At 27.1% G+C, this 12,566-nt stretch overlaps 2 protein-coding genes across 2 annotated transcripts; one reads left to right on the top strand and one right to left on the bottom strand.

Annotated features, from left to right (window-relative positions):
* Positions 1 to 2,726: 2,726 nt before the first annotated feature.
* On the bottom strand, positions 2,727 to 4,678 carry LOC119673127 (protein ST7 homolog). The gene is made up of 3 exons (XM_038084362.1): positions 4,345 to 4,678; positions 3,984 to 4,253; positions 2,727 to 3,931 (listed from the first exon to the last, which is right to left on the bottom strand). The coding sequence occupies exons 1-3, from the start codon at positions 4,481 to 4,483 to the stop codon at positions 2,799 to 2,801; spliced, it is 1,542 nt and encodes a 513-aa protein (XP_037940290.1). The 5' UTR covers positions 4,484 to 4,678; the 3' UTR covers positions 2,727 to 2,798.
* Positions 4,679 to 6,015: 1,337 nt separating this feature from the next.
* Positions 6,016 to 7,410, top strand: LOC119678824 (cleavage and polyadenylation specificity factor subunit 6-like). The gene is made up of 5 exons (XM_038090889.1): positions 6,016 to 6,417; positions 6,489 to 6,719; positions 6,803 to 7,273; positions 7,315 to 7,329; positions 7,405 to 7,410. Exons 1-5 carry the CDS (start codon positions 6,349 to 6,351, stop codon positions 7,408 to 7,410), a joined length of 792 nt encoding a protein of 263 aa, XP_037946817.1. The 5' UTR covers positions 6,016 to 6,348.
* Positions 7,411 to 12,566: the final 5,156 nt, after the last annotated feature.

Raw genomic sequence — 12,566 nt, forward strand, 5'->3', positions numbered from 1 at the left:
AAACAAACAATGAAATATAGATAAGGAGAAATTGTAAACAAAAATAAATCCATTACTATTGGCATTGCTATTTAGCAAGGAATGACGTAGATATACTTCTTTTTATAGTTATAGAAAATATCGCTTAATCATTTGTACTGTTGTGATGAATTGCTTGAATTTAGTTATGGCAATTTAAATCTAAAAGAGTGATCGTCTGATTTTTAACTAACAGTCTTTCAGCTTAAAATTGTAGTTCAATGCAAGTAAGTTAAAGGGGGTTTTCTCCTACACCAGGGTTTGTTTTTAATTTTTCCGATGTAACACTCTTAACTCGACACTCTTTCTCGATCGGGCTTTCTTTAACCCATCTAAATAATTTTCTCACTTTGAAAATAATTAATTTTTTCTTTAAAATTATTTATTTATTTATTTTATTTCAGTTCCTGAAACTGAAATAAAATTTGTATTCTATCCTGGTCCATAGCAGTCTTATGGATCGCAATACCCTGCAAATAATGTACAGATTATTGAAATCCATAGTGTTCTTACTACAATTATTAAATTAAAATTTCTAACTAACAATATAGGTATAAAAAATACAAATAAAAAAACAAATAATTTTAGATATCTGTTAGATTATTTTCCTATCATAATCTAAATACTTGCACATCAGTTGCTTATTTGTTTGATAGAATCATTTCTTCTATAAATTTGGAAATTTAATACTGGTATTGCCACTTTTAACATTTTAATGGGTTTCTCCTCATTTAAATATACCACTAAATACTATAGAGAAATCAAATCGCAGGATTTTCACAGTCTATTACTTAGTGAAATCTTTTGTAAAATTAATTTACTAGTCCCATAGATCACAAAAACTTTTAATTATGTTCTGTAACCATACCGGTTTTATAACTGTATGAAGAAGATTATTGTAAGAAATACGTAAGTTGGAAATTCTGAAGTAAATCTCTTTAATGATTTTTATATATCAATAAGTACCTATCTTAACTGGTAGCATTCTTGTGAATCTTAACAAAAGATATTAAATTAATATAGAAAGAAATGTACAGTGTCATTAAATCTAACCTCTTCAAGTACAGTAAATTAGGGTTCAAATAAAGAACAAGACTATTTTCTACCCCGGACTTCTTAATTATAAGGCATCAGATTTGTTTAAAATATACATTAGATAACTTGTCATACCTGTAATTAAACACATAGGAACTTAGAACATTGTTATTCTTTTTTTCCTGTAATATTATAAATTAAGACAATATATATACTGTTTGTTCAATTATATCTGAAATACGATTTTACTGCACTAAATTATTATTATGTTGAGGCTAGTTGAGTCAGTGCACCTAAGCACTTTTACTCTCTATTAACTGCGTGGTTTCTTCAAAACCCCCGTTTGTGCCTAGACTAGATTATTGTTTATCACTTTATCAGACTAAGCAATAATTGTCCTCAGATCTGCATACCTCCCCGAGAAGCCTGTAACTATATTGAGATTTGATAATGCGGTGTTGGTAAGTCTGTCAGATTTCGCAAATAATTTCAAGGCTCTATCCTTTATGTATTTTTTGATGGGATCAATACACATTATATTATAATGGAAAGCGACCTTATAATGATTTGAAAAGTACACTCTAGCAATGGATACAATATAAAACTTTGTAAATACATGTGATAAGACCTTTACTAACTAAAAATTTATTGGTTATAAAATTATTTTTAATATTTAACTGTATGTTATGCATAATTTATAATTATCTTTTAATAATAGTTTTCATACCTAATTTCATAATTTTCAAATAATTTACACCTTTTGTATTTAAAATTACTATCGGAATGTAAAGAATTTAATTGAAAAGAAATTCCTAAAATACTCAAACTATTCCTTAACTATGAATATAAAATAATACTTTTAAATATATTGTTTAATATTTTAAATATATTTAATTTGTTTACACATTTATATTTGTTTACATATAGAGTTTTTTTTAAACTGAAATATAGTGTATAATATTTATAAATTAATTTGAATAACTGTTAATTAAATTGAAACAATGAAACAAAATAAAATAATATTCAAAAATTATTAAAAATTAAATGCATATTAAGTTTTTCTTTATATAAACTCGTTAGTCCTTACCTATTTAATAATCATAATAGGTTTCGTGTGCGAGACTTCACACTCTTCAGTTCAAAAACACCAATGATTATTTGATAAACAAAAGTGAAGTATATTAAGAGATCTTTAGTTTGCAGTATGACTTTTTTAATACAATAATATGACTAGGTTTTTAAAAGGAAAAACTGAATTTGCAACAATATTTACAAAACTTTCAAGAAGTTTGTAGAACTAAATTTTGTGGATTCCAAATATATTTTAATGAAGTGGGAATTTTCCAAAAAATCACATTATTGAATACCATAATGTTTTATTAAAAACTATACTGCAACACAGTTTAATATCATTTTTTTCATAGTTTCCCATAGAACTAAACAACTTATATAAGTAAATAAATCAAAAACGAAATTAAAAATAAATAATGTAAAATTATATTTTCAAAAAATTAGTTTAAGTAGGACTTAAAATTAAATTATTTAGGAGAAGACAGTTTTTTAAATGAGACTTTCTCTTATCTTTGAGTTTCTTATTTTTTATACATACACTGGCAGCAACACATTTATTTAATTTGTTTTAATTTTTGCATTTTGTTGTTGTTTTTCTGTTTTTGCTTTACTAAATATTTTACACATTTAACTGCCATTTATAAAATTCTTAAAATAGAACATACATATTTTGTTTAAACTCGTGACAAATGCTGCAGTAGATTGCATGGCCAAAATGCTTCAATACGTTCCTTTAGCAATTGAAACGGATATGATATCCAAGTAAGTACAGTTTGTGCCAAGAACCCCATTGGCTCAGGATACTGATGTGTTAACAACGCCAAAAGAGCTGTAAATGAGCACAGTCCCGCTGTAAAAAGTATGAAAAATGGTAATTCCTTTTTAGGATAAACTGAAACTTCATGAAACGCCGGTAAAAGTTCCCGATCAGCACATTCTGTACAAGTAGGGTAGGGATAAAAAAGATGACCTTTCTCTAATGGATACGGTAGCATGCGAAATGTACCTTCCCAGGTGCAATGTAATAGATTTAAAGCACCCTCAACGTTTTTCCAATGTTTCAGATGAAAAAATGCATATGCAAGTGCTTCAGAGTCACCACGTTTAAGTATATGTTCTGGTGGCAAAATAAGAGGTTTTGTTTCAAGTAAATATTTAGGTACATGTGGATTAAATTCAACGGCACGATGTATAGCTTCCACAGCACTCATTTCTGCAGGACTTAATCCACGCTTTGAAGCAATATCAGGTGAAAATTTATCTGCTACTGCACGTGCTTTTAATAATGCTGCCGTATAACATATTGCTGCTGATTTTGGCAATGATATATCATCATATTTTGCCAAAACTGCCTGACAATCTGCATACGCTTGCATTTCTAACAATGTCTCAATGAGATTCTCATGTATATTTAATACATTCATAATGGATGGAATCTCTTTAGTTAGATCACGAAACATTTTTGCTGCTTCTTTTAATTTTCCTAATTTACGCGCACACATTGCTAACCTACGTTTTATATAAATGAGTACATTTGTATCTCGTCTATGGATACCTTCAGCCACTGGACCCTGGTGTTGCGTAGCTTGTGACTTACGATAATTCATTTCTGCTACTTTCAACGCAGTTTTTAGTATTTTTTCGGCTTCTTGTATTGTAGTAGCCTCTTCTTCTGCAAGTAGTATGTAAGCAGGTGCACATTCTGAGTTGAGTTCAAGTGCTGTTCTAGCAGATTTTATTCGTTGCACTGGATTACGTTCGCGCCATGCAGTTTGCATAATTTCATATTCTTCTTTACGAGCATCCCCTAAATAAATAAAAATTTTACAAATATAAATTAAAAATATCAGATCACTTACCTTCACAAGTAAAAAAAGTTTGATGATCTTGTGCACTTAGATTCATATCATAATATGTTAGAGGCTCTTTAGTGGTCGCCCAGAAAAATCGTTGATATTCAGAACCACGAAAAAGATTTAAAGGATTACGCCAAACTTTACATTCTGGCATTTGTTGCCCGGTGCCTGGTGTAGATGAACCATTAATACCACTAGCACTACTACCGTTTCCTTCCGTTTGAGGATCAGTACCATTAATCCATGGACTTATATGATTTATGGAAACTTGTTCTGATGTTGAAATAACATTAACAAAACATACATACATGTTTTATTGAACTAGCATAACTCAAATTTGCAATAAATGTAAACAAGCTATTACCTATAAAAGACGTGCCATATTTACGAAAGTACCACCATTCAAATATAAGTATAAGTCCAGATATGAGACTTGATGTGCCTGTTAGTGCAACATAAAATTTTGGCGTCAGGGTGCTCAAAAACATAGACGAGTCCCACATTTCAACTTTTTTTTAGGATAACTATGTTCCCGTTTATATTTTAATTCAATTAGATGCTTAATTTGTAACTTAAATTTACATAGCAAACTATTTATTTTTCAATAAGTTGCATTGTTGTCTTTTTGATTTAGTACATTTAAGCATAAGCGATATTTTTAAAAATAAATATACACATTAGCAAACTTCCTTTTCTCTAAATTTCTTTTTAGTTATATTCTGCAAATTTTAGTGCTTTGAAGTTTTATAGATGTAGCAGTTTTTATATTTGTTTTTTTTTTAAGCAGAGTAATAGTAACAGAGTAATATTCACATTATAATGAGCTCATTCATGCACCTGATAGAACTTTTATAAACTTCACTTAATAAAATATCACCCAAACAAATATACATTTTATATATCAATTACATATTCAATTATTAAAAATAAAGATTTTATGATATACTTACTTCCTCAGTGCCTTATATTGAAAATGCTTGCAATATATATCTATACAATATTATGTAATTAAAATTTTTCTTTACAATAAAACTTTTCAAAAAGTTTTCTCTTTTCAAAAATTAATACCTACCGTTATTAAACAAAATTACTTAAATATCTATAGAATATATAATTGCCAACAGTTTTTTATATGCATATGTTATATACTCGTACTACAAATCAAACAATTTTAAATACAAATATATAATTTATTTAATATCTATAACTATAAATAACTATAGAAAGTGTTTACTAACGTTTTTAATAAAAATCAAATTACACAGTTTACCTTTCCATGGGCTCGCCACGAGCAAAATAACAAAATAACAATGCAAATTATAAAATTGAAAGTGAGAAATTGACAATACTGATGTGTCACTCCATATAACATGCATTTTCATCATAGCCCGAAATAGCCAATTTTGCCGTGCCCGAGACACTACATAATATGGTTTTAAATTAATAGGCACAAATTGCCCGGCTCTCATGACAAAATTTCAACTAACATATTGTTTTTTTCTGACTCTCAACATATTGTTTCTTTCTGACTTTAAAATTTGTATTGAAAATAACAACAATTGCACTCATGCAATTGTCCGAGACACTACATAACATAACATAGCTCAAAGTCAAATATCATATGCTTTTCACTCGCTTTACGTATTGACCAAATTCTTTGGTGCAAATTATACATGTGTATTTTATTGATATACACAAAATGTGGTATGACTATGCATGACTGCAAAATAGTTAAATAAAATTAAATATGACGAAATTATGAATAACTGTGGCTCGTTACGTTTCTTTTATTGCATATCAGCTGACCATTACACATTTTCAATTAAAATAAGATAAAGTAAATATAGTAAAAAATGCTATATTCTTAAATTGATATATAAACGATGATTTAAAACATACCTAAACTTATCATATAAATCATATATGTAATCGTTAAATTTGAAAATATAAAGATGGGCTTCTTTTATTTTTTGATATCTGTTTTACATCCATTTAAATGCACATTTTGCTTTCCGCGCTTTTCGGCTCACTTACTCGTTCGTTCCATTTTCTTTTTCGGCGAGCTAGGTTTTTCATAGCGTCGGGAAGCAATTTTATTTTAAGGTTTTTGATTACATATGTTAAATATGAAAAGTTTATTTCATAAAATTATCATGAAATAAAATTAACTCTGTAAAATACTTATGTTGTTTAAAGAAATGTAAGTTAATTTTTAATAAAAATACAGTATAATTGAGTGTAAAACCTTGCCGGTCTGCCTAAAAAAGAACGCGTATTGCATATCGACTATTATTTGCAACTTTTTTGTGTTTTGTGAGAAACTATAGTTATTCCTTTCGGTGGTGCATTAGAACAAATCACAATAAATATGGCTGATGGCGTTGTGCTTGATTTATACGCCGAAGATTTGGATAAAGATTTTCCACCGCAAAGTCAGGTGTGGTTAAGAAATTATATATATATATATATATGTATATATATAAATAAATTAAAATTTTTTATTACTAGGATGAGTTTTGTGGAGATGGAGTAGATTTATATGATGATATAGGTGGTCCCAATGAAAGTACTGTTGGTGGATCTAGTGCTGCTGCTTCAGTCACCGGTGATGGTTCCAATGCTGGTGGTAGTGATGGCACTGGAAATGGGTCAAACGGAGTATACCATCAAGGAGGTGGTAGTCTAACTCCTAATCAAGCGGGACGTCGTTTTCAACTTTATATTGGAAATTTAACATGGGTAAAAGTGTTTTCTTAAAATATCCATATTTAGTGACATATTTTATTTGTTGAAACTCTAATTTATTTGTTTTGTTTTTGTAGTGGACAACTGATCACGATATATCAAGTGCAATGCGTGATATAGGTATCACAGATTTTCAAGAGGTTAAATTTTTCGAAAATCGTTCGAATGGTCAATCAAAAGGATTCTGTGTCATATCATTAGGTTCAGAGCCTAGTTTACGTATGGTGCTTGAGCGTTTACCAAAAAAAGAACTGCATGGACAAGCGCCTGTTGTCACTTATCCAACAAAACAAGCATTAAATCAGTTCGAAAGTTTACAAAAAACACGTCCAGTTCCACCAGCACAAACTAATGGACCACCACGTGGTCCAGCACCGCCAAATATGAACGTTGGCGGGCCTTTGCCTCCACATCCTGGTCCACAAGGCGTACCTCCTGGGCATCCATCTCGTATGATTAATCCCAATATGCCGCCTGGGCAATATAGGCCTCAACATATGCCACAAGGCCCTCCAGGTGGTCCAAATGCAGGTCCACCAAGAATGCAGGTAATATATAAATATAAAATATGTCTTCTAATTTATTATAGCAACTTAATGTTTGGGTGTGTGTAATTTTCTTAGTACAACTTTTTGCATTTTATTTATTAATTAATTTTTAAATTTTTACTAATTTTCAGTTGTAGAATTTGTCTGAATTGTTCTGAATGCCAAATTTTATATATTAAAATTAATTATGTTTTGTTATACTTAAAAATTTTCAGAGCAATTCCTTTCTAAGTTTTTCTTTATATTCATATGTTTTCTATAATATTAATTAAGTTTTAAATTATTTATTTACAATTAGTCCATTACAATAATACAATCGTGGTATTAATAAAACTAAAGCAGTATTGATATTTTATAAATCTTATAAATTTGATTACTAAATGTAAAAATAGTAAAATTTAAATAAGTTCTTGTTATAATTATTATTTCATCAAAAAATAAGACACTAAATATCTTAGATTCGAAATTATTACCCTTTATATAGCAACTAAATAGGTCTAATTGGATCTCTAGGATCATGTATCTAATCCTAATATCAAGACTAATCTGAATATATATATATCTTTTTTATAATATATTCTAATTATTAGTATTTTTCTACAGTTTATTAGAATGAAAGTCATTGTCTTTCATTTATGTGGTTATATGCTTTTTAATAAATATTAACACATGTTCAAAAATTAGTTAAATATACAATTTTCGAAAATGTAAACTTACTTAATATTTTAATTCGTTTAAAATTTCATTTTGCATTGTATATTCTTATTGGTAATATTTATAGTTAACCGTTTAATTTATTATCTATGGAGAACAAAACTCTATTCAAAAGACTAGTGTTACAATATATGTACTTCATCCCTTGTCGGCAAACAAAGCAGTCATATTCAATTTTTAATGCAATGTTAATCCATAATTAACCCCTACATAACATTAAGTTTTAATTAACTTTTAATCCCAGAAAAATAGCCTTTTCTTTAGAGAACTTACACAAAAACGCGATGTGCTATATCAATTTTCTCTTCTTAGTTGCTATCATTATCTTTACCTTATCTTTTTTTATAGCTAAATAACAAAATAGAAGCCTTACTTACTATAATATTAATAAGCTAATTTGATTGTGTAATGTTTTTTATTCAAATAATTTTTATTTTATTTTTTTAGTTTTCTTAATTTTTTTTTCCAATTCATTTATATTTTTTTAATTCTTCTAATTTTCCTTATTAATTTTTTTAATTTTGTTTTTAAATTATTTCATGTTATTTTTTTTTTTAATTCTCTATACTCTAAAGTAATCGTTTGACGAATTGTGATATTTAAAGTACGTAAGAGGTTGCAATAAGTAGTTATGGATATTATCATTTATGTTTAACTTTAACCTAATATTGATATAAATAATCACATTGCACAAAACAATATATTCTAAAAGTTAATAATACAATTTGTTAATAATACAATTTGTATATTTATAGTTTAGTAAGATTTAGTTATATTCAAAAATAAGTAATTAAAAAGTGACCACTGAGTGTTTTTAATAAAGACTTTAAAAAACAAACTTTCAAATTTCTAGAATATATTTATTTTAATTTGATTTTAACGTCAATATGACAGAAGTGACTATATTTACTTTAATTGAAACTGTGGTATTTGATAGAGGAGTTTCGAAAAGTCGTGATCTATAACATAAAAAATTCTTTTTATATGTTTAATTAATTGAATTTTTGGCTTACCATATAACTCTTTTGAGTATTGCCAAATAGCCATCATCAGTGGTCTGGCAATTATTTTTTGTATTTAATTATTCGTAAAAAAATTTTTTGAGACTGCAAGTACCCAGAGTTAAACTCGTGCACTGCCAAATTAGAAGCCAACTGACCCAAAACCGTATTTGATATTTATATCAGCAATTTTTTTCTGGAATTTTGTTAATTTGCTGTGAAAGTTCATTAATAATTTCGCTTACTGTATTATATATTAGAACGAAATCATATATCAGCTATAGAATAATTGAATTAATTAATTATGTTTTTATTTTCATTTTTTAATTATTATATTTAATAATTAATTTTATTTAAATTTATCTAAAATGTTTATTTAGTAGCCTTCTTGATTCTTCGTCTTCTTGAGTTAGTGCTATTACGCACTTTTACTCTATAATAGCTCGGGGGCTTATCTCTACCCCACACTAGGCTTTAACTAGACTATATTACTATATTAGTGTAGTTAAATGGGCTGTTTAAATTGAAATATTTTTTAACCATATAATATTTCTGGTCCCCATATTGCATTTTAAGCAAGTTCTTTTAAATATTGTGTATTCCTTATATAATATTATGAATTCTCCTCATGAATACAAAAACGAATTTTCAAAAATACGTATAGTACTATATATGTATATATATTAAATACGTATATACTAAAAATTGTGATAGTGAAATAGCTATTATAGGTATTATATAGTTAAAACGGTCAAATTTAAGCATTATTTACCAAATTTGAACTAAATGCTTTCATTTTTAATTAAATAAATCTCGATTTAAACTATAGATCTAAGCAGGCGGCAACTTAATTTACAAACCACTTAATTATTAATTTTATTCTTTATGTTCATTTGCTTGTTTATATTAATTTGCTGGTTCACGTTCATCTGCTCTAGATTTCTTATAAACTTGTCAGCACGTATTGTTGAACACTGATTAATTTCATATTTTTAAAAATTTATATATATAACACAAAAAAAACTTGCTTTGCTAAGTATTATGTTGTTGTTTCTGTAGTTTGAGTTAGTGCTATTGCGCACTTTTACTCCTCACATTGAGCTGTAACTACACTAGAATTATTATCCTTTATTAATCTTTTAACTGAATATCTTCCTGTGCGTCCTGAGGTGGACTTAAGGTTTGTTAGGGCGGGGTTGGGCAACATATTACTTTTGTGAATAATTTCAGGGCTCTGTCCTTGTTATGTTTTATCACTGAGTCGATCCTTAGATCTCTATGCATGTCTGTTCTAATATGCCAAGGAATCTTAATTAGTCTTCTTAATGCCAGGTTTTGTGCTATATGTAATGGCTTTATGGCAGTATTTGAGGCTTTGCTATATGTTACACATCCGTACAGTAGTGCTGGCCTTATTATTTGAGTATATAATAACTATATTTTTGAGGTTGAAGCGAAACAGTAAGAGAAAAACATAAATATCAAACTCCTAATGTATGTCAAAGCAGGCTTCAGACTCTATGTTAGGTTCAACACTACACTCATTTCAAATCCATTAATTTCTTATTTTAATTATTTTAGTCAGAAAATCTCTTTTCAGTCTTTCGAAACACCAAATGAAAGATCTGCTATTGATCAAATCTCTTAATTGTAAAATAAGATTTTGTTTGTGTTTTTCGTGTACCAACTTCCTTTTATATAAAAAAAAAACATTAAAATTAGAATAAAAATTAATAATAAATTAATGAATTAAAATTAAAAAACTGAACAATTTCTAATTTCATTTTTAATACCACGCAAACGTAAATGTATTGTTATATTATACTATCTTTGTAGAAAATTTAAAATATACATTTTATATATAATATAAAATGTTTATATTATTTTTTTTATATATATAAATTTTAATATTTATTTAACTTGGTTTATTTATTTATTAATATACGTATTTAAGCTGTAATTGTAAAACTAATTAGTTTTTTTTTGCGACTACTGTTATTAAAGCAACAATAGCTGCTATTATTTCTTTCATGAGATAAGATAAATTCAACAAATAATTATTTATGTATAAATAATAATAATAATTACATATATATCTTGTGGCTTTTCATCACATTTTTATTAAAATTCAATCGTTTACACGTATGTGGTAGCTATTAGCAGCTGTGTTTGATTTCACCACAAAAGAAATAGAAGAAAAGAGTTTTCTACCACGAATTACAAATGGTAAAACCTTTTTTGAAAGACTTTTGTGCCAGAATAGCAAACAGCTTATAAACAGTCTTACGTTCGATCTAACAAAGATCTTACGAAAGACTTTATGATCTCTGCCAGAATTGTCCTGTTATTTTAGTTCAACAACTTAAAAATTAGTTTCCTTTTGTGATGCAAATACATACACATTATTATTAACTGACAATTAGTTTGTATTCGTAATTATGTAGTCATATCTATATTAAATTTGTGTTTTTAACAATTGTTAAAATTTTTTAACAAATAAGACTAAAGAAACTATTTTCTTAATAGAAACAATTGTTTTAATAGAGAGGTCTTTTGAACAGTAGTGAATTGCAACAAAATTGCAATTTTTAATTAATTGAGTTTTTGGCTGACCACACACCTATTTCGAGTATTTCCAAATATCCATCCATCATCAATAGTCTTTTTGGGAATATTTCTTATATGTTATTATTTGTAAATAGTTTTCTTGAAACTGAAGTACCAAGAGTTGAACTAGTACCCTGCCAAACTTGAAACTCAGAGTCAGTGTTAAGTAGGTAAGTGACTGAATGACAACACATTAACAAAATTCCAAGTAAGAACACACATGTCATGTATGACAAAAAAGTCATATCCATATGAAATAATTATGCATTATATTTGTTTGATTTAAAATATATTTTGAAAGACATATAAATAAATCTTGTGTTCTTAAACTTAAAATATCAAGACCCAAGTCTTTTATGACAAACATATGCCCAATCTTTAGTTGCGCTATCAAAACAATAAATGCTCTTAATTTGGTTCGTAATGTTTTCATGACAGTGTCACAAACATCTTAATGAAACATTAAATATTGTACATAAAATAATTTATAATTCATTGAATAAGCTTAAATAAAGTAACCCATAATGTTTAATGTCCCTACAATGATAACGATGTTGTGATTAACTTTTATTTAATTTTTTATTTGCTTTTAATTAATTTTAAAGATTAGAATGTAAGTAAAAAAAAACTAACATGCTATTAATAACTGGCTAATTAAAAGGAATATAAAATTTGATTTCATATATAAAGTAAATAGAAAATTTATTAAAATGATTATATATAATAAATCTTTTATAACTTAATTTTTTAATATTAAGTAATATAAAAGTAGTAAAAAATTATCATTTATATAAATCGTTTTAACTACTATTATTAAATAAAATTTTTTTTCATGATTTGTACTATAAATCAACAATATTCAAGTTTTCTCTCATTATTTCATAGTTTAAAAATAAGTTTTTTAACATTTTAAAACATGTAGATCTTTATAATGTTAAATATAATAATTGAACTCATTTTGCATATTATTA

The sequence above is a fragment of the Teleopsis dalmanni genome, chromosome 1 (genome assembly GCF_002237135.1).
Source record: "Teleopsis dalmanni isolate 2A chromosome 1, ASM223713v2, whole genome shotgun sequence".
Taxonomy (NCBI): domain Eukaryota; kingdom Metazoa; phylum Arthropoda; class Insecta; order Diptera; family Diopsidae; genus Teleopsis; species Teleopsis dalmanni.